The following is a 27,070-nucleotide window of genomic DNA, read 5'->3' on the forward strand; positions in this document are numbered from 1 at the left end:
CTGCTGAAAATCTGATGAAAGTCTGCTGAAAAGCTGATGAAACTGCTGAAAATCTGATGAAACGCTGCTAAAAATCTGCTGAAACTCTCCTGAAAATCTAATGAAACTGCTGAAAATCTGATGAAACTTTGCTAAAAATCTGCTGAAAATCTGCTGAAACTCTGCTGAAAATCGAATGAAAATCTGATGAAACTACTGAAAATCTGATGAAACTTTGCTAAAAATCTGCTGAAACTCTGATGAAACTGCTGGAAATCTGCTGAAACTCTGCTGAAAATCGAATGAAAATCTGATGAAACTGCTGAAAATCTAATGAAAATCTGGACTGGTTTTGTCTTACAAATACTGATGCAAAATACTGACCAGATACTGAAGGTGTGAACGTGGCCTTATTTTTTTTCCACTGCATTTTTCCTGTAAGTGGCTGCACCAAATTATGCTTGTTCAATCTGCTCTGATTACTGCGGTTTTGGTGCATTTTTTATTGCAGAAACATTGCTGTTCTGCACTTAAGGCCACATTCACATATTCAGTATTTGTTCAGTATTTTACGTCAGTATTTGTAAGCCAAAACCAGGAGTGGGTGATAAATACAGACGTGGTGACGTGTTTCTATTATACTTTTCCTCTGATTGTTCCACTCCTGGTTTTGGTTTACAAATACTGATGTAAAATACTGATGAATTACGGAGAGTGTGAATATGGCTGAAAAACGCAGTTGCCGTTTTCCAGGCGTCTCCCCATTGAAAAAAAAAAAAGGCACCAAATCCGCACAGTAATGCAGGGTCTTTAGACACAGTGGCCGGGGTTTTCATGAAATCACACACTGTTTAAGGCTATGTTCACACATTGCGTTTTTGTAGCCTTTTTTTTTTTCACCACCCATTACTTCCAATGGATGAAAAAACGCTGAAAAAAGTGACATGCTCTATTTTGCTAAAAAAAACATGCAAGGCACAAAATCCTGAACAAAATCAACCAAGATTTGTGCGTGAGATTTCTGGAATCTCATAGACTTTGATGGTCCTGTAAAACGCAGCTGGAGACCCCCAGCGTCGGCCTTTCTGCCATCACTGGAGAAGCCACCAGCCGAGCTCAGCAGTTATTGGTAACATAAGGCCGGCACCATCATTAATTAGGATAATCTATAGCAGCATTTAGTAATTAGGTCAATTAGGTGAGTGCTTTCATATAGGAGATTGGCCGGGGGCAGCCGCACAGTAGTATCTGCTCTGGTCCTAGTCACACAGGGGTGGGCAGCGCAGTATGACGTGTGGCCGCTCTCCGCTTGTCTTGCTGTAACTTAGTGTAACGTCTTGTGAGGGGATTGTCTGGTTCTAGCTGACAGGTCCCTGGCTGAGAAAATGACATTACTGTTCAGGTAAGATGTGGGCATGTCACTGCCAGGACTTTAGTCATTCTAGGATTTTTCTGTGGCCATGTTGCCTATGTTTCCCTGGTCTTACTTATTAGTAGGAGGAGGTTCAGAGGGACCTGGTCTGGTGGCCACGTTTTACTGACATGTCCACTGAACCAGGATCTGGCATGTCTTTTTGCTCAATTCTACCTTTTGAGTGCTGGTGCTCATATGAGATCCATGAAGGCTTCACCAAGCTGCTTGTGATGTCTTCTCTGGTCAGGCTTGTGATGTCTTCTCTGGTCAGGCTTGTGATGTCTTCTCTGGTCAGGCTTGTGATGTCTTCTCTGGTCAGGCTTGTGATGTCTTCTCTGGTCAGGCTTGTGATGTCTTCTCTGGTCAGGCTTGTGATGTCTTCTCTGGTCAGGCTTGTGGGACCAGTTATGGCTCCACATTTATTCCCCCAGTATATAGTGAGGGTTGAGAAGTGTCTACTACTTCTAAAGACTAATAGGATTAGAAGCTATTCCTTATTTATAGATGAGGGGTGGTCTGACCTCACTGATTGCTGGTGGTCTGACCACAGGATCCCACGCAGAGCATTACCCCCTGCTCCATTGAGATATTTGTAGCCCCCATTCTTGATTGAGGTAATCACCACTCTAGGTGGGGGGAGTTAAATGTAAACCCTTTAAAGGGTGTTATCTGGGATGACTTTACTCCAATGGGTAGCTATGCTAACTACATGCCTGTTGTGCTGGCTCAGTGGTCATGGAGCGCTACTTCATTGGATGTCATGCCAAGAGTTTCTCTGATCTGTTGATGGAGCGTCACTGCCAACGTTATGCAGTGCAGAGACTATTAAATCGGTAAAACATTGGCAGTGACTCCCCGTCCACAGAGCAGAGTGGAAGAAAGCAGATCCTCTATCAACGTAACATCAGCAGTCCTGACAGCGCTGTGTAGGTAGAGATCGGCGCCCAGCAGAACAGGAAGGTAGTTGACAACTACCTGGATGTAAATTCTTGAGCCCATAACCCCCCCAAAAAAATTGGGTAATCCCTCTAAGGACTTGTGCCACCTGATCCCTACTGTTATCTTCTGAATGGTCCAAACTGGTGATGGGTTATGTGAACATATTCATGACTAATGGTGCTCTTGGCATCAGACTTGAGATCATATAACTAGGTGGGGTACCACTGGGAGGTCAGAGATGCAGCTCGTAAGGAGCCAGGGCAGCATGGTGCTAGAGGAGGTGCTGTTATGACATGATCTTCCAGCAAGTCTTGATGGCATCCTGGATGTTGACTCTTGACTCTCCAGAAACCTCCCATATACGTCTACGCTGGAGCCCGTTTAGGCACTAGTTCCCAAATGGCACAGCCACCATTGCACCTGCCACAGCGCGCTCATGGCTGCAGTTTCTTTGCCTGTGAGGCATCAGGTTGGGGACTAATTCTCTATTGGGGGGGACGGTTACAGTTCTGTTTTTGGCTATTACAGGTTGGCATTCCTGATGTCAATTTTGGCCACTGAAGTCTGCACACAAAGCACAAGCTCAGGTAATGTCCTCTGCTACCATTGCCAGGGCCCATGAGACTTTACCACTAACCAGGTGTGTTTCTTTAGATTTCATCGTCTCCAGCTGCCGGCGGTCCCTGGTACAACTCGATTTGCCCGCACAAAATGTTTTCAAGAAATATGTCAGGTTTTCAGCAATTGGTAAGTTGTCCAAGAGAATAAACTAAAATGTCACCAGAAAATGATGTTCATCACAGGTTTGTTAAATGTATTAAATTGCCCAAAATTACCAAAAATTAAAGGGAAACTGTCAATATAAAATACAGAAATCTTGCAGCTTTTACACTACTCATACCAGCTAGTCTGAAGACTTTTCAGTAGTCTCCATTAGACAGAATTATAATGGCAGGTAACACAAGATCCACAATAGATGACATCACAGCTCACCTCCTCCTGTACAATGATGAATAACACCTCTATATACAGTAGATGGCACAAAATCCACCATTCACAATGGGAGGAGGTGAGCTGTGACATCACCTATCTCCACAATAGCCTTTGTTAAATTAGACCACACTTGGGTAACTCCTATGCAAATAGGATCTTGGTCTTTTGCCAATGTGCACTAGTAGAACTGCAATAAAACTTACCAGGAACTCCACCACTTCTCCATTGGCAGAGAAAGTAATGGATCCAATTTCAAGTCCTAAGAAAAGTAACTTGGCTCACCCTCCTTGGCATCACCAAACTACATTGTAGTAAGAAGAGATCCAATGTTTCTTTCAGGTCAAAGGATATTCAATCACGGAGACTACTTTGTATCTTCTCATACACTGCACAAGGTGGACCATTCCCAGCTAGTGCATCCATCTCATGCATTTTTCTTGCCTTGGACCACTCCCATGGGTTCACCTGACCTTTCCTGTGCACTGCTGAAAATATAGCAAACTGTATATTCCATAAAGTGGTAATAATGCAGAGATCTACTTGCAGTAGTGTGCCAGAATGTACATGGGTGGAGGCCATCTGAATCTGGTAGTGTATCCCAAACATATCTGCTGACCTACTTGTTTTGACATATTTTGGACTTTTGAAGAATCCAAATTTGGATCAGTTTAGTTATTATGGTAGACTTGCATCACATTGCTTATAATACAATTAATTTCATGTTCTGATAGTGTGCTGTCCAATACTACCCATGATGTAACTAGCCAAGCCCATTCCCCACCCAGGGGAAGCCTCTGCACCATCAACTTGAGTTTAGGCTTGTATTGGCTGTTGAATTTGGGTAGGATGAGGAGAGAACCTCTAGTTGACATTGACTCACTACTTGGTGAGCAGTAAGAAGGTGCTTATGGTAATTTTGAGATCCAAAATATGCACTGGGGTCTTGGATTCAAATCCCACCAAGACAACATCTACAAGGAGTTTGTATGTTCTCCTACACTCCAGATATACTGGAGGTTGGAGTGGGCGATTGTCCTAGTTGGGACTTAATCCAATGTGTAGAAAGTCTTAGTGCTATGCAAGTAAAATAAATGGCTATCCTGCCTATAACTGCTTCCCTGAACTAAACCCTACAAGTGGTGTTGCAGACCCAGCTGGCATGACCCATGAGATCACTGATGCTGTGGCCACGAAGTGTGGGTACACCACATCCTATGACGACTGGGGGAATATCAATTTCCGGACCTCTTTCTACAGCTGTTATGTACAGATTGTGGTAAGTTACAAGTCTTGCCTTCAGACACAGGTCTATTTAAACTTCTTTAAGCTGGGTTGATGGTTTACTGGTCCTACAGAATGACACCTACTACACAGTATCCATGAAGATGGAGATCGCATCCAGGCGTGATATGGTGGATGCTGTGAGCTACATGAAGGTGGTCAGCTGCCCGTATGTGTGGAACCCACGTGAAATTATTTGTGAAACTAACTACATGGAGGTGAGATGTTTCCCTTATGGCTCTATTCTGCAGAACATTAAGTCTTGTGGGATCTGGACAACTATGCAGGTTCCTGGTAGCCCTGGATGTGACTGCAGTTGGAGTGGGGGTGGTGGGAAAATAAAGATTCTAAAATCCAACTCTGACTTTGCCTGGTTTTTTTTTTATCCTGAATTCATAACATTATGGCCATAACTTTCAATCTGTAGCTCCAACCAGTATTCCATAGTTTTGAGACCAGATATAACTTTGAAAACATGCGTTGAGCAGGGGGTTGGGTACAATGACCCAAACATTCTATGTTCTTACAGGTGTCAGTAAGAAGGAAAATTCCAGTTATTTCTGAGGGAGTCTTCAGAAATGAGCCAGAGGACTGGTCAACTGCATTCCCCCAGGTAAGTACAGAATGTCTGTCATCCCCAGCCTGTGTCCTAATACCTGCTGCAGATACGACATGCATTAGAACACCCTACTAGAAGTAGTTGTCCACCATTTTAGAAGTATTACAAACCTCACATCTGAGCCCTTCTAAAATGTCTTGACTTGAGCTCACAAAGGAAAGAACTTGGAGGAAGTCTTGCCTTAGACCATCTTTATCCCTAACCTGGCTTACTTAACCCTTTAGTGCAAGTTGACTCTCCTGAGCTGTAGATATGTTAATTGCACTTGACCATATAACTGAAAACTTTAAGGATGTTTGAAGCCAGGTTGTTTTCAAGGTGTACTTTTTTTTTTTTTTTTTTTTTCCCCCAGATCAGTCTATTTAAAGCAAAATTCAAATGTTCACTGACCCCTGGGGTTAGTCTAGTTTAACTTCCAGTGGGCACTGGGTCGCTAATGGCACAAATTCAGACTCCATTCAGGCAAACTATTGGATAGGAAAAGAATGGCAAAGTCCACTCTTATTTCTGTTAGTATGCAAAGCCTGATCAGAGCAAGACCAGTCAAAAACCATATCCTATCTCTGCTGATAGTGATCTGTCCACTGCCTACTAAGTAACATGGAGCAATGCAGGTCTTGGTCTCCCTTCGATCACATGAAATGGCTCTACTCCAATCTAAGTTTTAAATGACTGATTTGCAGATGAAATATTTGTCCCTCACAAATGAGATTTAGTTTGGAAGTACAGGAACCACTTCACTACTGTTCCTGATTACCATTTTTGTCCTTCAGGCAGTCAGTGGTCTCATGTCGGTGTGGCAAGTGGTTTTTCACTTGTCTTCAACCCTGAAATCCACAATGCTGATCGATGCTGCACAGGACATTGGTTATGGGATTAACACAACTGAATCCAGGGTCTTGCTGAGGGCGCCCTACAATGCTAGCCAAGCTGTGCCTCAAAGGGTAACTATGTGAAAAAGCTCTGGGGTTTTTTTTTTTTTTTTTGGGGGGGGGGATTTCAGCCCATATGTTAACTTCTGTTCCATGCCTTGCATTTTATACTCAAAGTATAAATGTCTAACTTGCAATTTTCAGATTAATGGTGTGACTTTCTCTACTGTAAGGGCAACACTATTCTACAAACAGCGCTGGTTCATTTACTTGGTTGATAATGCTGTTGCCTGTCCAGTGGGTGAGTTTCCAACAGAATCTAGATCATGTTATGATATTGGGTCATCTTAAATGTTTTTAATTGAGTTAACCTCCAATCCCAACAATTGCCGCTTCCACCCAATCACCCAACTCTTGGTTCTCCTAAACTGTTTGTTCACACCATTTCTAGATGATGTAAAGTTCATAGGTGGCTCTATCGTGTGGTCAGTCCAGAAGAACATTGCTCCACTTCTCACTGGTTCAAAAACGATCCAAAACAGTCTTGTCCAGTTCGGCGTTGACCTTCTAAATCTAACGGACGCAGAGATTCTCTCTAGACAGTATGAGATTATGGACAGCAACACTGCCACTAACATAAGAATACCAGTGGGGGCTGTAGGAGGATATTATAAGGTAATTCTTAAAACTGCTCCTCATATTATCTGATCCTGAGTGCTGGGGTAACTTCTCATGTTCTGTAACAACTATGAAGTGTTCCATGGAATTTCCATCTATGTATATTTTGCAAGTTTTATCAACATTCTCCACTTGACAGTTAATTATATTATGCACTTATTTTCTTTACTTGATTGAGAAACTTTGCTTTACACCACTAAAGAGAACCAGTCATGTTTTAAAATGGCGTCTGATCTGCAGGCTGGATGTTGGAGCAGGAGGAGCTGATCAAATACTTGTGACAAGTTTCAGATAACTTTCATTTTAATCATTGGTGGGAGTCCAGTGGGCAGTCCTAGTCAATGATTGACTGTCTTCTCTGTATGACAGCTTCTTGGCATTTGCGGTCATACAATCACTAATAGGACCACCCACTATACCACGAGTTATAATTTACTCTCCTACAGGTATCTGCTGCTTCATTATCCACTCTGGCAATATTTGCACAGAATTCTGTATTTTGAGTTAATGAAAATTTAATTGTACATCTTTACCTTCACGTAGACGCTGCTCAGTTGTGCTGACGTCTTGGCTATTGCGGAGCTGAGTATTCCTGACCTTCTGTGCTCTTATTTTGTCTCCAGAGCCATGTTATAAATTCCCAATATGGGATAACCTATAATATCCGCCCGTTTCTTGAAAACCTGTGGCTGGATGATAGCTGGGGCATCACAAAGTACACCATCATTAAGGATATAACGACGCCATTTGTGCCCCATCCGCCTGTTGTATCCAATAGTAAGTCATTAAAGAAGGGCTACTGTTCTTAAAAATCTGTCAAGTTTTTGCTATGTAATTTGAGTAGCATGATGAAGGGGCTGAAATCTTTATTTCAACAATGTCACTTTCTTAATATGTGGCATGCTGTTTCAATAAAATCTGTTTTATCAGCAGGAGATTATCACTAGTGCCTCCTAGCCAACTGCTGTGTAACCCTACCCCAAAACTGATGCTTTTGCATAGGCAGAAAGCTGCCAATCAGTGGTGTGGTTAGGACTATACTTCTCTGCTGCATCTGCGGAAGAGAACTGATTGTAGCAACAACTGCATGCAGTCCAGTAAGTGACACCACTGGAATCAGGGTCTCGGCCCCTACATTATGGTGCTCTCAGAAGACATGGTAAAAACCTACTGACAGATTCCCTTTAATACTATAATCTGTTTGTTCTCCCTTGTAGTAACCATACTAACAACTCTAACATTTAACATCACGGTCGGAACCTTTCTCCCTGATGTCCTGTTGGTTAATTTGACCATTGGTGGGGTCACAATGCCACTGCCAGAAGCTGTTAACCTTGGATATGTTATTGAGAATAAAACTCTTCCAAATGGAAATGTGACCTTCATTGTTAAAGTTCCTTTTGGTGATGATCATGTGACTAAAGAGGTATGTAGGACTTCAAATCTAACGATTTCTAAGATGATCTGGTAAGCACATAAGCACTAGAAGTCTGTCTCCCCACCTCAAACTGCAATTTTGTCTAAATATCTATATAGAAGACTTGGTCTCTCTAAACATGCATTATGCGTCAGCACACTGCGACTAATGAATACATGAACTTCAATACTGACAAACGTTCTAAATGTAAAGTTACTTTCAGTGTTTGATCAGTGCAAAAGCCTCCAACTATTAACCATTCGCATGAGGCTGTTTTGGCACACAAAGATCTTGTTGCTTGGGACCATCCATATTAAAAGGTCACCTTGATGTGGTTCGCTGGCTTTTGTGCTTTGATCAAAAAACTCTACCTTTACATTTTAACATTTGCAGCAATATTGGTTGTGTTATGCCACGTGGCCAATATACTAAACATATTTTTGCACCTATGCATTAATTTGGTACTAAAGGCATGCATACTTTTGGCTTTCTTTAACAACCCCCCCCCCCCACGACTGCACACCAGAGGAAGTAACCCCACCCTAATACAGACAGGAAAACACGAAGGTTAAATAGACCCTCCCACATCCTACCTCCAGTGTTCTCTTTTTTTTTTTTCTTTTTTTTTAATATTCCCTATCGGGGATGAAGAGGTCATCCAAAAAACGTGCTGCGGCAGACACCAGGAAGAAAAAAATCATAGCCTGGCAGAAGGGGACCAAGCGGGCTTGCCTCTCCTGTTCACGTCTCAATGGACTTGGGACTCCCTCCTCCAGTCCACATCTTTGGACAAGGTCTGAGGGGATTTTGGCCAGAGGCCTCCCTGAGCTTTCTGGCCAATCTCTTCCTCCTGGCTGTGAGCAGCACTGGACTCAAGCATGGTTCCAGTGCTTCACGCAGGGATGCATGCATAATTGTGGAGCCAGAAGTGACATCAGACAATGGGCGGTGGATGATGTCACTTCCAGCAATTTTGTGTTCTACGCTGGAACCCATTGTTCCTATAGAATATGGCGGCAAATGACCACTGGTGATCATGTAATACCTTCACCTGGACTCCAGGAGGAGCCCCTCAGATGGGTGCTGTATCTGGTCACCCATAAGAGTCCCAGATAAGACACCTGAAGGTAGGACCAACTGTTTGTCATGGAAGGTTCAGGGTCATGCCACTCCAGTCCCAGTAAGTAGGTGGCACTGGTATTCCATCTCCAGAGTGGGAAACAGATATTTATCCACCCCCCCCCCAAACTCCTCTTGCAGGGAGACAAGGTACCTGGAAGCAGAACCAAGACATCACACAGATGTGCAGTCTGCAGAGTGACTTCTTACCATAAACCTTTATGTAAAGAATGTACTGACAAAAATCATGAGTGAGGAACAGCTTTCCTTAATGGAAAAAATAAAGGGTGTAGTCCACCAGCAGATCAAGTCTTCTTCTTCTCTGGCCTCGTTCTCCCAACCTACACCCTCCCCAGCAGCAAAAAAGATTAGCCTGGAAGGGGACAGGGATTCTCAGAAGGAGATGGCTTGCCCTCTACTGGATGTTCCTCTAGTATAGACAAGTCCAGGCCCCGATGACTCCAAACATTAAACTCCTCTGAAAACATGGAAGAGCTCCTTATGGCAGTAAGGAGAACATGGAGGTAGAGTAAAAAAGAACTTTCCAGACAGTATAGGAAGAAGTGCTTGGAGGTCTACGTTCAAGGACAGCTCGTTTTTCCTATAAACAAAGTTTTGAAACCTTGTACTAAAGGAATGGGATTCCCCAGAGTAGAGGCTGAACACTCCTACAGAGCTAAGGGATAGGTTCCCGGTAGACAATGAGGCAGCAGAATGCTGGTCCAATGTCCCAAAAGTAGACACCCAGATTGCATGGGTGGTCAAGAAAACTACCTTGCCATTTGAGGATTCCTTCAAGCTGAAAGACCCCTTGGAGTGCAAGATGGATGGACTACTAAGGAAGTCCTGGGAAACCTCAGCAGCACTGCTAAACACAAATGCCGTCTCTGTGCTCTGTCAATATCCATTTGGCTACGTCAGCTGAAAACTTCTGGCCTCAGGCACTCCCAGAGAAGACATCCTGACATCATTACCTTTACTCCAGAAAGCAACAGGATTCCTGGCAGATGCATCTGCAGAATCTGTAAGGGTAGCAGCAAGAACATCTGGCCTATCCAACTTTGTGACATGCACTTTGGTTGAAGTCCTCGAGTGGGGACACAATGTCAAAAATAAAGCTGTGCTCTTGACGCGCCCCTGGGCCTGTGTCGCGCTGCGTTGCGCATGCGGGAGCTTACCCGGAGCCGGATCTCTTGAGGGTTGTAGTCTCGTGGCGGTGACCCGGTCCGTGCCCAGGGAGTCAAACTGAGCGGCTATGTAACAGCGGTAGATGTAGGACGACTACGCCACCCGTTGAATGCAGCTATGGAGCTGCCGCTGCAGGACAGTCCGCTGAGGCCGGTGGATGGATGGTATAACCCCCAACGGGAGGGGTATGGCCTCAGGGCAGCAGATTTGGATGATGGGGGTAGCAGGAACCACTCAGACAGTGCGGTGTAATTCAGGGTCTTTACTGGTAACAACGATAGACCCTCCCGGAGTACTTGCTAGTGAACGGGGCCTGGTCAGTCCTTGAGCAGATGGGATCTCCCCTGGCCAGGCGGAGTTGTAGGCCTCCCAAACTGACTGTACTCTTCTGGCTACCTTGCTAGAAGCGGATATAAGTAGCCCACGTCCCTGAGTGTACCGTGTGGTGCTCACCCGTATGGCCGGTGACTCGGGGCCTTCTAATGGCTTCCGCTCCACGATGGCGGTGCTGGTCCCACGCGTGTGACCGTGCCTTCGGGTTTCTGGGCCTGAGGACCTGAAATCCCCTGCCGGTCGGCTTCTGCTGCTGGGTAAGAGTTAGTCCCCACAGCCTTGGACGCCGGGTCCGGTAAGAAAGCTTCTCAGTCAGGGCGAGCTCTGCAGCTGCCAGCCCCTGACTCGTAGTAGTATTGCTTCTGCTGTTTCTTGTCTCTACTCTCCTTGACTCCAGGCTCAGGCCCCTGGACAGGGCCTGCCTGTGGAGCAGAGCCCATAGAGCAGCTCTGCTCCCTGTCTTCTCCTCTCAGAACTCCCTACCCTGCCTTAGCCCCAGGTTTATATAGGGGAAGTCCTTCCCCCTCCCAAGACTGGGCAGGAGGTGTGGCATGCACAGGATCCCTGACCAAAGGACCTCCCACCTGCTCTCAGACATAACATTACATTACTGTGGAAAACCAGACCCCTGGGGTGCCACACTCTCTTCCCTTTAAGGGGAAATACATGTTTGTGCCAGCTCTGTACAACCTGTTGGAGAAGGCCTCAGATTAAAAAAAAAAACCCTCTCTGCTCTAATAGAAGACCACTTTGACCTTCCCAGGAGCAGGCTCCTCAGTATAGAGTAAAAGGAAAGTCAGGCCAGTGGAGCTACCTAACAGGATGATGGGGCAGAAATCTTTCTTTCCCAGGGCCAGCATCAGAACAAGTCATGACACTGACAGTGGGGGACCGCATCTCGTGTTTTCTTCCCCAATGGTGCAAAACATGCACAGACCTGTGGACCCTAAAATCGGTCAAAACAGGAGTAAAAAATGGAGCAACAGCTCTCCTCTCCAGAACTGCAATTCACTTTAATAATCGATCTGAAAAGCCTGCTATCCTAGGGGGTAATTTCCCGTGTGTATATGATATACACTGCTCAAAAAAATAAAGGGGAACACTCAACACATCCTAGATCTGAATGAATGAAATATTCTCATTGAATACTTTTTCTGTACAAAGTTGAATGTGCTGACAACAAAATCACACAAATCATCAATGGAAATCCAATTTATTAACCAATGGAGGCCTGGATTTGGAGTCTCCCCCAAAATTAAAGTGGAAAAACACACTACAGGCTGATCCAACTTTTGATGTAATGTCCTTTAAAAGATTTCAAAATGAGGCTCAGTATTGTGTGGCCTCCACGTGCCTGTATGACCTCCCTACAACGCCTGGGCATGCTCCTGATGAGGTTGCAGATGGTCTCCTGTGGGATCACCTCCCAGACCTGGACTAAAGCATCTGCCAACTCCTGGACAGTCTGGTGCAACGTGACATTGGTTGATGGAGCGAGACATTATGTCCCAGATGTGCTCAATCGGATTCGGGTCTGGGGAACAGGCGGGCCAGTCCATAGATTCAATGCCTTCAGCTTGCAGGAACTACTGACACACTCCAGCCACATGAGGTCTGGCATTGTCCTGCATTAGGAGGAACCCAGGGCCAGCCGCACCAGCATATGGTCTCACAAGGGGTCTGAGGATCTCATCTCTGTACCTAATGGCAGTCAGGCTACTTCTGGCGAGCACATGGAGGGCTGTGCAGCCCTCCAAAGAAATGCCACCCCACACAATTACTGACCCACTGCCAAACTGGTCATGCTGAAGGATGTTGCAGGCAGCAGATCGCTCTCCACGGTGCCTCCAGACTGTCGTGTGCTTAGTGTGAACCTGCTTTCATCTGAAGAGCACAGGGCGTCAGTGGCAACTTTGCCAATCCTGGTGTTCTGTGGCTAATGCCAAGCGTGGACGTCGGGCCCTCGTACCACCCTCATGGAGTCGGTTTCTAACAGTTTGTGCAGACACATGCACATTTGTGGCCTGCTGGGGGTCATTTTGCAGGGCTCTGGCAGTGCTCCTCCTGTTCCTTCTTGCACAAAAGTGGAGGTAGCGGTCCTGCTGCTGGGTTGTTGCCCTCCTACATACGAAGTGGTTCTCATTGTTTCTGAATTGGCACATAGTTTCCAGAAGATCATAGATGTAATCTGTCAGTTCAACAGTTTTCCTGATGGGCCACTACTTTTGTCATGGCTACGATGGATCACATCATATCACATCCCTAAGAATTTATGATAAATCGGGTGACTAAGAGTTGTGGTGGCCCAAGGAGAATGAACAGTACACTACCTGTTCAATGTTCTTCTGTTTGAGATATAATCAGAGATCTTCACAAATCATGGCAGAGGTCATGGCGAACATCAGAAATCAGGATGTTTGCATAGTACTGTACCTCGACTACTTCCTGCTAGTGGAACCCTCAATACCATTAATCCAGGAACATCTCCAGTTAACAGAGTTTCTGTCATCTCTGGGTTGGTTAGTGAACCACAAATCAAAATATAGTTCCCTCCACAACAAACATTCCTGGGGATGCTGTTTGATTTCCACAACCAAACATCTTTATCCAGACAGAAGTAGATCGTGTTAAAATCAACAGTGAACATAGTGGCGCGCCCCTGGGCCTGCTGTGTCGTGCAGCGTCTCGCGCACGGGGGCTTACCCGGAACCGGATCAGATGAGGGTTGTAGTCTCCGAGTGGCGGGGACCCGGTCCGTGCCCAGGGAGTCAGCTCAGTGTGTGGCAGTCTTGATAGATGTGATTTGAGTGTCGACTACGCCACCCGTTGATTTGCAGCTATGGAGCTGCCGCTGCAGGGCAGACCGCTGAGGCCGGTGTAGAATTGTGCAGCGTGATAGTATAACCCCCAACGGGAGGGGTATGGCCTCAGGGCAGCCGACGTGGAAGATGAGGGTATCAGGAACCACTCAGACGGTGCGGTGTAATTCAGGGTCTTTACTGGTAACAACGATAGACCCTCCCGGAGTACTTGCTAGCAAACGGGGCCTGGTCAGTCCTTGAGCAGATGGGATCTCCCCTGGCCAGGCGGAGTTGTAGGCCTCCCAAACTGACTGTACTCTTCTGGCTACCTTGCTAGAAGCGGATATAAGTAGCCCACGTCCCTGAGTGTACCGTGTGGTGCTCACCCGTATGGCCGGTGACTCGGGGCCTTCTAATGGCTTCCGCTCCACGATGGCGGCGCTGGTCCCACGCGTGTGACCGTGCCTTCGGGTTTCTGGGCCTGAGGACCTGAAATCCCCTGCCGGTCGGCTTCTGCTGCTGGGTAAGAGTAAGTCCCCACAGCCTCGGACGCCGGGTCCGGTAAGAAAGCTTCTCAGTCAGGGTGAGCTCTGCAGCTGCCAGCCCCTGACTTGTAGTAGTATTGCTCCCACTGAGCTTCTGCTGTTTCTTCCTGTGACTGTTTCTTGTCTCTACTCTCCTTGACTGACTAACCCTGCTTCAGCCCTGGGTTTATATAGGGGAAGGTCTTCCCCTCCCAAGACTGGGCAGGAGGTGTGGCATGCACAGGATCCCTGGCCAAGAGACCTCCCACCTGCTCTCAGACATAACATTGCTTGTTACTGTGGAAACCAGACCCCTGGGGTGCCACAATAGTGCCAACAATCTTCTGCTTCGCAGTAAGGAGTGCCATGTCAGTCCTCGGCTCCATGATGTCCTGCATCCAGATGGTGGTGTGGCCTGAGCCCGCACCAGAATGTTACAGACCCACATGCTGGCAAATTTGGATGGATCTCTGCCATCCCTGAACAAGAAGCCCCCTATAACAGAGTAAGAACCTCTATGCTGGTGGCTCAGCCCAAGAAATCTGAGCAGGGGGATCCCTTGGATCCAGGACCCTATGATCACCATAAAAGTAGATGATGCACCCCCAGGGCCGTGGGGTACTCGGCAGCCAGGCCTCTAGTAGCTGGGGGATATCACAGTTGCTGGCCCAGTCTGTGACCCAGGGCGGTCAGTAAAAGGGGGAAGATTTCTATTTATGGGGTTTTTGGGATTTTTTGTGACACTACCTGTGGATTGCAGCTAAAGGGAGCCGCTGCTGCGGAGCAGTCCTCTGGAGCTGGTGTTGCGGCAGCAGGGATGGTGTGGCTCTCCACAGGTAGAGCAAGCTCCAGGGTAGCGTGAGGTGGTGAGGGGCACACTGGGCATTGCAGTGCAGGGAGGGAACAATGGCACAGATCAAAGAATGGACCGAGGCGGTGCAGTCATCCAAGTTTTTACTCAGTTCTTATGAGGGTTCCACTGGTGCACTGTACAGGTGTCGGCCTCCCACGTCGCACTGCATTTACCAGGCAGGGGTTCAGCACTTCCTCAGGTAGATCAGGGGTACCTGGCAGAACCCCACTTTCACGTGTTCCTATCTAGACTGACTTCATGCTGGGTCTTTCTCCCTCCTGCCCTGTGCTGCCCACTCTCAATCCCCCTCAGGTGCTCTGAAGTACCTTCTGTGGGTCAGATCCCAGACCTGCTTGACCCTCCTGGGGATTAGAATGCGGCTTCGGCAACCGACTAGATAAGCCAGAAGCCTCTGGTTTTTCCAGCCAGGACTTTAAGTACACGACTGGGCCAGGGGCCGGTCCCCTTCCTGCAGCCTATGATCCCTCTGTCTTTTGACAGATGCAGGGCATACGGGTGCCTTCCTGCACTCTCTGTACCCCCTAGGATCCCTCCTTAGAACGGAGCCTACTCCCTGCTCCCCTCCTGGGCCTCTATCACTAGGCCCCTACTTGTGGAGCAGAGCTCCTACTGAGACTCTGCTCCCGGACTGTTCAACTACTAGTCCACTTTCTCAACTGCCACCCTAAGATGGCTTCCCTATTTTATACTCCTACTAAAGTGCTCCCCCCAACTACTTTCTACACCCACTACTGGTTCTCCCTACCTCTGGGTTCCCCCCACTCCAGCCAGGGTCAGGGCTCAGCAGAAACATACATTGCATGTTGCCCTTCCAGCTGGCCTGGAGCAGTGTAATGTTGGGGTTCCGGGCAGCACTCCCTCCTTACCTGAGAGGAGACACCACACCTCTGGGTGAGGTGCAGTACCTCTGTGGCGACTGAACCCTCAGGGGAGCCACAGACATCAGCAGAAGGGGATAGGGAGCCATGGTCTCCCAAGAAGCTTTTAATTCCCTAAAGTTGGAAGACTGTCCTTGAATCAGCAAGATCTTTGATCAAGAATTCCCATGTAAAAACTGTCAGGCAATAGTGTCATGCCCCCAGGGCCGTGGGGTACTCGGCAGCTGGGCCTTCAGATGCTTGGGGGGGAAATCACAGTGGCTGGCCCGGTCCGTGGCCCAGGCGGTTAACAAAATGGGGAATGATTATTTATAGGGGTTTTAGAATAATTCGTGATGCCACCTGTGGATTCTGATAAGGTTACCAGCGCTGCGACAGTCCACTGAGGCTGATGTTAGGGGCAGCTATGATGGAACGGCTCCCCACAGGTAGAGCAGGCCTCAGGGCAGTGTAGAGGTGTAGAAAGATGGTGGAAGCAGGAGAGACGGCAGGACGGTCCCAGAGGAAGTACAGGCGCACACACAAGGGCAAACTTCAATACCTTTACTGGTGGTGATGCAGGTACGGTCCAGGGCACTCAGGGCGAAGGGTACATTTCTAGACACTCCCCAGTGAGCGGGTGTAAGGCCTCCTGATCTGTCTCTTACTCTCTAAGCTTTGGGCCTGCCTGGAGCTTGGCCTGGCTTACTTACGGCTTCCTTCTTGTACCTACTGACCTGGCGGTAGGGTTTTCTCCTGCTTCCCACTATTCCTGGTTGCTGGAGCTTTAGTGGTACCTAACCCTGTTGCTGTGGTCAGCGGTTGGTTAACCTGGGACTTGTAGTTCTCCAGGGATTCCAGTTGTTCCTACAGGTCATAAAGATCCCTGTAGGCATGGACTCTGTGTCCGGTATATAAATCAGGGTGAGTTTACTATGCTCCTCTGCCCCCTAGGTTCCACTTGCCATCGGCCACTCAGGGCCCTCACTAGGCTTCAGGGCTGCTGGAGGCCTAGCTTGCCTCACACAGCAGCCTGCGTGCAGCTACATCCTGTCTCTCTGCAGACTGAACACTGACTGAGCTGCCTGGCTCCGCCTTCCCTTTATATATCCCTATCAGGGCTCCCTCTGCTGGTATGAGGTGGAAGGTCGAGGTGTTTGCATGTAGTGAGGGCCTCTTGGATAAATCTATGCACCCTTCCAGGTTCTGTGGCACCAATGCGCTGCAGGGGCGCCACAATAGGACTACAGTAGCTCGCCTCCATCACCAAGGAAGTACAAGACACAAGGACTTAAAGTCCATCTCGACAAGAATATTCTCCTGGGCCAAAGAACACCTTTCCCTGTCTGCTCTTCACATAAAGGGTTCAATCAACGCCCAGGCCAACTTCCACTGCAGGATTTCCCGAAACCCAAACTATCCCTGCCTGGTTGTAGATGCATTTGCCCACCAATGGAGATTTAAGCTGGCATGACTTCCCTCTGGTCCCAATTTTGCCAAGAACCCTGCAGAAAAGCCAAAAAGGACCAAGGTGATCCTAGTAGTGCTGGTTTGGCACTCTAAACGGAGTATAAACGGTCCCCTAGTCCTTCCTCCTATCAGATCCTCTTCTCCAGGGACCAATTCATCATCTGGACCCCCAATATTACACCTGGCTTCTTGGCTACTGAATTTTCAATACTAAAGACCAGGGGCCTTTCAGATAATCATTAGAAGTCTCAAACAGCAGAAAGCCAGTGACAAATGCCATATACTAGAAGGCCTAGATGAGGGTCTCAGACCCAGTACCCTTAAAGTACCCAGGACCTTAATGTTCTTAAGGGGACTGACTCTTCCACACTTCAAACCCTTAACTAGAAGACCAGGCAGACTGTCCTGGAAGACAGCCTCCCTTGTAGCTATAACCACAGCTGGAAAGGTGGGCAAACTACAGGCTTTCAATTAACAAACCTTACCTGAGAATCCTAGAGGATCGTCTCATTTCTCAAGACCCTTCATTTCTACCTAAAGTGGCCTTGGACTTCTGCAGACCTCCAGGAGAATTCTTCCCTCCTGTCAGAATCTGACAAATGAGAGTTCCACACTCTGGACATTCGAAGAGTGGTCCTGCATTACCTCCAGGAAACAGGAGTGGAGAAGAGACAAATCTGTCCATCCTCGGGGCCAAAGAAGAAAACGTCTGAGTCCACGATCGCCAACTTTTTCAAGAAGGCAATCGCTGAATTGCCAGATCCAGAAACTTCCACCTCCAGAGAAGCTGATGGCTCACTCTACTAGAGCGGCATCTGTCTCCTGGGCTGAGAAAGCCAGTGCCTCCATTGAGCAGATTTGCAGAGCTGCTACCTGGTCCTCAGTCCATACGTTCTCCAGACATTAGACTAGACCTATTGTCTATTAAATATTTAGCCTTTTGGGAAGACGGTCCTCCAGGCTATTGTCCCTCCCTAGATTATTCTTGGGTATACCTCTGGTGTGCTGTCGTGGGGGGGGGGTATTGGAGAAAATAGTCTGATTCTAATAACCCACCATGACAGCCTGGGTAATTCCCTCCCTTAGCTCATTTCTTACATTATCCTGTCAGTGATAATATATAATCTGAAGTATTCATACTCTTGTAGTCCTTAATACTGGAGGGAGGATGTGAGAGGGGCTGTTTAGCCTCTTCATGTTTTCCTGTCCCTATTGGAGTGGGGTTACATCCTCCAGTGTGCTGTGGTGGGCTATTGGAAACCAAATTACTGGTAAGTCTCATTCTATTTTCTCTTCTGGCCTTTTATAGAAAACCATGCCGGTAACGTACACTTTCAGTAATGTGGCTGCACAAAAAGCATTGTCCAAGCTCAACCAGTGTTTGACATGCAAATCTGAGGTTGTTGCTGTGCACAAAAATATTGGTCTCACAAAGGGTGCTCCACGGTGACCTCACTTGCATGTGGCTTTTTGTGTAACTACACCAAACTATTTGTTCTGATTCCATAATTGGGCTGTGAGTAGGCTCTTTTAGTTTGTTGGCTGTTGCTATGCCAGTACTTGCACAAAGTTTCATCATGGCTTGACTCTACTGCAAACACAAGATTCCACAAGGTTTAGTTTCAAACTGAAACCTTGTATTTATGCACAATTACAGTAACAAATTATTCTGCATCAGATTAAGACCGATGTTTCTTAATATGGTTGAAATAGATTAGGGAAGAAGGCAGGAGTTACTGACATCAGACCGGGGAAGGCAGGGAGAGACCAACTTCTAAAGCTAACTTTATTGTATAGTCAAACGGCTACAATACTGTGATTCCCAAGTCGTGGGACATGACACTTGGCTGGTATGGATGGTTAATTATCTGAATCTGCAGTTTGGGGGGGGGGGGGGGGTGATGGACCTGATTTAAAAAAAAAAAAAAAGTGGTGGATGCTATGGTCTCATTCAATGATTCCCATGGACACCATTTTGATATGTTACCTCTCTGGGCGAGATGGGGATCAGGTGACTGTACCAGTGGATTTTAATCTTAAGGGGTAGAAAGCAGTCAAACTGCCTCCACTCATGTGTATTTTGGGAATTGCATAAAATGTTCTGACTTTGTTAAACGTTTCAGACTGTCCCTGATGGCATCCTGTTCATTCTGAATGTAACTTTTGGATTCCTAATTATTCCATACGGGGAAACCTTCACTACGCCGGCGACCATTGACTGTTTATTACGTGAGTAGGGTGTGATGCAAACTTCTTTTCTGCTTAAACTACAGATATTTATTGTATCGAGTAGATGACCTGATTAGTGTTAGTTGTGTTATTAGCGGAGGGAGGATTGTCTTCTGCTCTTCGTAGACTTTCATGCGAATTTTTTAATTTTGTTCATCTGAAAAGCTAAACTTGAAACCAAAATCATTGGCTGCTTTTTTGGCAGTGTGACTTTTGGCAAAGCTAAAATACCAGGATACCTAGGAAAAAAACAATCTATCAGTTTTTCACCAGCACTGCAGGAACTGTCTGTACTTGTTGGGTTGGAAATTTTATAAAATATTCTCTGATTTTAAATCTGTCATACCTTATTTAGAGAGAACTGTAGGGAGATGAAGCATTGCCAAAGATCACCATTAAATTACTGATATTTATATTTTATAGCTATTGCTTGAGTGATACTTCAGTATCTGTCCTTACCCACCAGCTAAGAACCTTTAATAAACCATAGGCCTGTGCTAAAGCCACAGTTTTGTTCCCTGATAACCTTCACCTCCCTATTGGATACTTTAAGCTTTGGCGCTGCCACCCCCTTTTGGCTCCTTCTGGCTTGCCACATGGCCAGCAGCACCTTTTTTACCTTTATAGGCCATGCAGTTGTGGTGGTTTTTCTTATTCGATGGGTCAATATCACATTTCTGCAGCAGAGCCACTTTTCAGTGGGACCTTCCTGTAGGTTCTCTGGGTTCTCCTCACCCACTCCAACAGGCATGGGGGTCTACCTCTCTGCCAGGTATGGCAAGCAGGGGTCAATGTCACACTGTCAGAGTAGGTGGGGGGAAAATGGTTTTTATTTTTGGGTGAAAAAAATATAAACCCATGTAGCCTTCACCCAACTAGTCATCCCATAGAACTACTGTATTATCACTTGACATATATTCATAAAGTAAATATCCAACCCTTAAAGTAACACTTCAGACTTCAAGAGCTCTAGCTGCCACATGGCATCCATGTACCTGCTGACACCATGCCTCAGTGTAAGTTAACTGTTAAACCTTATGTATTAAGCATGAGTCCCAAAGAGGCAGTGCACCCAACATGGAAATAACTTGATAAACCGTGCTCCTGGTTATGGACCTTTTACAACTTGTCTAGAGGACACTGGGTAGAAGCTATGTACCAGTTCAACTCTTTTTTTTTTTTTTTTTTCTCCCTTTCAGGTCAACCAACTGTTGGTCCTTGTGGACAAAAAGGCGGCTTGTTGACTACAACACTGGGAAACCTTGATCCAAGCTGGCTTATATACATCAATGATGTACAGGCAACATTAAGTAGCGGCTTGCTATCGAATGTCAACACGACGCATGCTTCAGTCGAGGTACCTGCAGCCTCCAATCTGGTCATGGATGAGGTAAGTGCCCTCAAAGTTGCATAAAAATCTTCAATACTACTATACTGAGGATATGGTAGAATCTGACCTCCAAGTGCAGAACTCCTATCAATAATTTTCTATGGCTGGATCTGTATGTGACGCGCCCATGGGGCAATGGGGTACTCAGCAGCCGGGCCTATGGATGCTGGTGGGGGATATCACGGTGGCTGGCCCGGTCTGTGGCCCAGGGCAGTCAACCAAAAAAGGGGGGGTTTGTAATTTGGATAGGAAAAATAAAAAATAGCTTGACTCCACCTGTGGTACCTGGTAAGGTTTACCAGTGCTGCAGCAGACCTCTGGGGGGTGATGGGATGGCAGCTGAGGTGTTTCTGCTCCCCACAGGTGTAGCGGGCCCCTGGGGCAGGGATAGTGTTTGATGGTGGTGAAACTGGGACTTGTAGTGCAGGCGGATGGTGCAGCAGGACTAACTGACAGGGGATTCGCTTCAATACCTTTACTGGTGCAGATGTCAGGTACGGTCCAGGGTACTCAGTAGGATGGGTGCACTTCAGGACTTCTCCCCAGTGAGCGGGTATAAGGCCTTCTGGTCCATGTCTGCCTTTGTATGCTCCTGGCCAGCCTGCAACTGGGCCTAGCTTGTCGTGCTGTTCCTTCACCTGTCGCTCGGTAGTAGGACCTTCTGCTGGCAACCACTCTCCCTGGACGCTGGGGCCTTGTGGTTCCTGGTCCTGTAATGGGTCTAGCTTCAGGTCTGCCAGGGACTTGTAGTTCTCCTGGGATGCCGGTTATCCCTACTGGGTATAAAGGGACCCTGTAGGTGCAGACCTGGTGTCCGGTTTGTGTATCTGGGTGAGCCTATGATGCTCCTCTGCCCCCTCAACTCCTAACTCCTTTCTCCTCTTGCCTTCGGGCCACACTCGGGGCCCTCAGAACTCCGCATCAGACACGCTGCGTCTTTGCTGCTCAGTATCGGCACGCTCTCAGACTCCTCTCAGTCTGACTAACAACAACTGAGCTGCCTGGCTCCACCCTCCATATATATCCCTAACTGGCTCCCTCTGGTGTGAGGTGGAGGTGTTTGTATGTAATGAGGGCCTCTTGTGGAGAAGTCCATCCATGCACCCTGGGTCCTGTGATACCTGTGCGCAGCAGGGTGCCACATATGGTCTAGTCACAAATGCTAAAATAGATTGGCACTGCAATTCCTAGGTGGCTTTGTGAAATGACAGAAAACCAGCAGACCATGTTAAAGCCAACACAAGGATGCAGCTTGCCATTGATGGATCCCTGCTTCCAACTAGAACTCAATTTTCCAGTCCATGCAAAAAATCAATGTTTAAATTTTAGACAAAAAAAGCCAAAATTGCATTAAATTTTGAAACTTGCTAACTTCTAAAGCTATTAAACTAATAATTCCAGCAAATTGAAAACCAGTAGTAAAAGTATGTATGAGTTAGTAGTTTGCTGAAAATGGAATGCCCCTTCTAGTGACATTAAGAAACCATTTGGGGGGTTACAATCATGTGTTATGTCTTCCTTCTCCCAGGTGACCAGTGCAGGTTTTGCTGTGACCATTCCTATAAGTATAAGGGATAGAAATGGAAATGAAGTCTCCTCAATCGTGATTTCCTGTGACCCACAATCAAACCCAGTTGGTATGTGTATGGTATTTTCAAATTCAATGCCTTTTCCCGTTTTTTGCCAAGTGTCTAATACCTTTTTTACAGTTTGCCTTTCAGATGGGACAATGGAAGTGTCGGTAAAAAAATTATGGAATATGCCAGACATGGACCTGTCAAGACTCGTATTGAGGGATACCAGCTGTCGCCCACTTGTACTTGATGGCATGGCGAAATTTGTGTTCACTGTTAAAGATTGTAGAACAACACGGCGGGTAAAGCTTTCTATGGGATACAGCATTTTAACTTTGTTTTTATGGGCTTGGGTGGTATTGTAAAATCTACAAAACCATGAAATGGTGGTACATTGGACAACCACTTTATATACACGGGTTCCCTGAGAATATAAGATATTTAAGCTTTTTCACTCCTGGCTGGCTTGACAAACGCCAAGCTTTATATCTAGAGCTAATCTTTATCATGGCCTAATTCCCATGGCTGGGCTACTGTAAGGATCTGTAATACAGGGGCATTTGGCCTTACTATACAGCTGAGCACCTGGCACCGCTGTCTGAACTGTGGCCTCAGACAATCTCATCTGTCATCTTGAGACACGCAAGTCAGATGCTGGTCATGAGCAGGGGAGCAAAGCTGCACCATAGGTTCTGTTCTCAGGTACTTGTATATAATGTGATTGTGGTAGAAATGCTCCATCCATGTTCCCATGGACATGGAGGATGAAGGGGCCTTCTGTCACAGCAGTGATGTACAAATGCGCTGTGGCACTGTTCGAGTGGTGTCACTAATCTAAGTTTCTTGAGCCTAGTCTTACACTTACCAGCCACCATCTCCAGCTCTTCCTGGTGCCACTCCAGTCCCACCCAACAGTCTTATGACCAACTTCTGACTGACCGGAAGTTGGAGGCAACGGACACATCTCTCAATGGAACTTTGTGTGGCCTTTTTTGACATGGCGGAATAAAAAGGTTTATCCTTATGACACCCTGAAGTGGACGCTGTCTGGTTTTTTTTTCCTGCTCATCTCTCAATGGAAGTCTGAACCTCATTCTGGCTCTCGTAGCCAGGAGTCACAACTGTGCCTCACCTGGCAGGTCAAACTACTGGAGACTGGTCAGAGTGGTGGCAATAAAGGATGGAGACTGCAGCTGTTAAGTAGACTAGGTGCAGGGAACTTGGATTAGTGGAACCTTTAAATGAAATCGGGACATCCATGGGGAATTTGCCATTTTATATGGATGTATAGTATACACAGAACTTTTAAAAGGGTTGCTCTCTCCTGACAACACCATACATGGGAGCACTCTGTTCTCTACAAGAGCTGCTACATCCCTGTAGCTAGTCGTCTAACAAAGGACCAAATATTTTGGGAGGAATAAAAGGATCAGGCATGTACAGCTTTAAAACCTGTCAAGTAAACAAGCCCTCATAGACATGAATGTCACAAATTATATACAACTACTTGTTTCAGTTTGAGGGTAACCTGATGATCTACGAGAATGATGTAACCTACTCGAGTATCTCAACTGGAAAAATCCTATTCACGTAAGTTTTCTGTCTTAGCTGTCCTGTTGACTAAATTTTTTTTCTATATTAAGACAGCAATTTTATATTTTGGCCACTAAGACTTATATTTTACATAGCCTGAATGTGACCTGTAACTACACAACAAACAGCACCTTGGTTGTGGACTACAGCTATGACAACAACCCTACACCCAGTGCACAGACCGGGATTGCTCCTCTTGATCTTGTGTTAAGGCTCAGTAAAAGTAAGCAGTGGCCAGCGATGACCAGACTTTATTATATAGTTCCTTAACTTTAGTGTGTTTAAAGTGCTATTCTAATGTCATACATATATAGAACTTCCATAACTGTAGGTTTGGATCTCACCAATGTGACCTGTTTTTATTTAGACTAGGGCCCTGGCACATGCCAAAGTAAATGGACTCGTCTGAATTCACATTAATCTGTATGGGATTTCCAACCACCTCTACTAAAGGTGGCACAACAGGGCCCAGTTCTTGAGATGGTTACAAGGTCAACTTGAGGGACCTGCATTTATGGTAGATCTTGCAAATACACTAACCCTCTATGCTGCTTATATGCAACAAATCTCTTCCTTTAGGTGATGGGTATAATGTCTTTTATGAAGATGCTGAATATCCAGTTATTAAGTACTTGAGGGAACCGCTGTACTTCGAGGTTGAGCTTCTCCACAGTTCTGATCCACGGCTAGAACTCTTCTTGGACAGTTGCTGGGCCACTACAAGTCCTGATATGAGAAGCCTTCCCACTTGGCCTATTATCGACAACAGGTAACAATGAATCCAGCAATGGATTCCTACTTATTGCACCAAGCTCTAGACCTGGGGTCTCCAACCTGTGGCTTGGATCACAAGATCTAGCAAACTGCTATGAAGAGCAGGTCTTCAAATGGTGACTTGCATGAATTGCCTTAACGGTAGAAAAATCTGGATGTGCATATACTAATAGGAGGGAGGAGTATGGTAAGCTGGAGGGGGTGGTTGAAGCTGGATGCAATACTTTGAGTGCTTCACAGGAGTAAAGTGGGAACCCTTAAATGTAATTATACTGCCTATAAGGGAAGATGGCACAAGGTGCTTACTGGTATGAGTCAAAGCTTCACCATAAAATCAGGTTATGGGTATCACTACAGTTGGGAAAGATGGGCATACTGGATGTGGCTCTAGGTAAGAGGTTGAGGACCACTGCTCTAGATCTCTTCCTAGGCAAGGATTTGCTACCATGATCCAAATTCCTGCATTGAAACCTTACTGAAGCCCTTTTGTCTTCACATTTATTAAAACACTAAGCATTTTGTAGTTCTGACTGCTTACACGAGTTGACAAATGTTTCCTTCAGCCAACAATGTTCTGGAAACTATGTGCAAACCAGCATTTAACATGGCTAATGGAAGACTTGTTTGACAAATGGGGAGTTGTCAGGTGTCTTTATAAGGAAAAAAATTAATGTGATCATGGCCCAATTTGGCTGACTTGCCACACTTGTCTATGCACAAGAAATGTCTTATCTGTTTTATTTGGATTAGTGCAGGAAATGGCATGTGAAATTTTTAAGTTTGCAAACCTGAATCTTTTGGTCTCTACAGATTATGAAACTCTGATCCAGTGGCCACATAGATGGCTCTGGTCTGTCCAAAAGCTCTGCAAACCTGCTAGGATCTGTGTTGCACCAGGACTCTAAACCAGAAGCTCCAGGGAATTGCAGCAGTCAAAAGTTCATGCCTGTTGGCTAGAGCCCTATGAGCCTATTAAGGCTGCTCGCCCAGGGTGTTATCTCTAGCACTAAGGCTCATGTGCACAACAATGGCAGCAGTCTCCAACCTATGGTTCTAGTCACTGCTAACTCATGGCATTTTTTTTTTTCTACTGCACCATTGGAGTCAAGACATTGACTTCTGAAGGCATCACTTACAGGAACACTGCCTGCTGGCAGGTTGTCCACTGTGGACTGCACTAGTTCAAGGCCAGCCTGGTAGTGTACTAAGGTGTCAGACAAGTTTTAGCATGTCATCTGAACCAGGAAAGGGCTTGATCCATTAATGGGCTTTTCAAATTTCAGTTGTGAACACCATGAACCCTATCTGACGATCTTCCACCCGGTGAGGACTAATGCCAGAGTACAGTTTCCATCACATCTAAAAAGGTTTGAAGTGAAAACTTTTACCTTTATGGATGGGGGTGCAGCCTATTCTGGAGAGGTGAGTGCATGTGATAAAAATCTTTCTGAAAACCCTCAAGTCTATATAATTTGTAATGCAGCTCCCAGTGTTGTCACTATGGGGTTGGCATCTGCACTGTCTTGTTTGAGTTGGTGCACATAATGCCTGTTTAAAAGAAAAAAAAACTCACTAGCATCTGCAACACTCCTTTCCATCTACCATGTTTTCTTTAAGTTATGGCTCTGCATGAATCTTTGCTTCACAGATCTACTTTCACTGTGATGTGATTATCTGCGATTCTTCCAACCTGGCTTCTGATCCAGTCTGCACACAAATTGGATCCTGTATACCTGCCCGGCAAAGACTGGGTGAGTTCTTCTGACTCTGTGAACTATAGTGCCAAGTTCCCCTAGAAGTCTAGTTTTAGACTATGTTCACATATGATAGTTTTTTTTTTTCAGCATTCATTTTCTGCAGCAAAAACCTGATCTCTTGCCAGGAGACTGAGGCTTTTTATTGCTGTTTTGTTTTTTTGTTCCTGTTCAGCGTTTTTCTTACTGTCCTTGTCTGTTTATGCATGTACACAAAGTTCAGTGAAAAAACTGATTTGGCCACAACAAACTTGCCTTGTTCACACCATGGTTTTTTCAAAGTTCTCCTTTGCTTCCACCACAGAAGCATGAACACAGGTCACCAATGCAAGACATATGCAAAACCATATTAACCAGAATTTCAAATGGAACAGTGGGGGGAAGGTGAATTGTTCAGG

The 27,070-nt window shown here is 46.1% G+C and overlaps 1 protein-coding gene across 1 annotated transcript in view; it reads left to right on the top strand.

Annotated features, from left to right (window-relative positions):
- The first annotated feature begins 2,128 nt into the window (after positions 1–2,128).
- The window catches only part of LOC141258491 (uncharacterized), a 31,458-nt gene continuing 6,516 nt past the window's right edge, over positions 2,129–27,070 (top strand). The window contains exons 1-20 of the mRNA XM_073673484.1: positions 2,129–2,226; positions 2,861–2,919; positions 2,987–3,079; positions 4,474–4,598; positions 4,681–4,824; positions 5,136–5,219; positions 5,999–6,169; positions 6,302–6,398; positions 6,549–6,772; positions 7,399–7,552; positions 7,993–8,201; positions 19,482–19,587; positions 20,787–20,977; positions 22,506–22,614; positions 22,687–22,853; positions 24,068–24,141; positions 24,240–24,367; positions 24,724–24,913; positions 26,202–26,340; positions 26,567–26,669. Coding sequence (XP_073529585.1) covers positions 2,129–2,226; positions 2,861–2,919; positions 2,987–3,079; positions 4,474–4,598; positions 4,681–4,824; positions 5,136–5,219; positions 5,999–6,169; positions 6,302–6,398; positions 6,549–6,772; positions 7,399–7,552; positions 7,993–8,201; positions 19,482–19,587; positions 20,787–20,977; positions 22,506–22,614; positions 22,687–22,853; positions 24,068–24,141; positions 24,240–24,367; positions 24,724–24,913; positions 26,202–26,340; positions 26,567–26,669 — 2,665 coding nt within the window. The remainder of the gene's footprint in view (positions 2,227–2,860; positions 2,920–2,986; positions 3,080–4,473; positions 4,599–4,680; positions 4,825–5,135; positions 5,220–5,998; positions 6,170–6,301; positions 6,399–6,548; positions 6,773–7,398; positions 7,553–7,992; positions 8,202–19,481; positions 19,588–20,786; positions 20,978–22,505; positions 22,615–22,686; positions 22,854–24,067; positions 24,142–24,239; positions 24,368–24,723; positions 24,914–26,201; positions 26,341–26,566; positions 26,670–27,070) is intronic.

This window comes from Phyllobates terribilis, unplaced genomic scaffold (genome assembly GCF_046119375.1).
Source record: "Phyllobates terribilis strain yellow unplaced genomic scaffold, ASM4611937v1 Scaffold_3__8_contigs__length_932513732, whole genome shotgun sequence".
NCBI lineage: Eukaryota > Metazoa > Chordata > Amphibia > Anura > Dendrobatidae > Phyllobates > Phyllobates terribilis.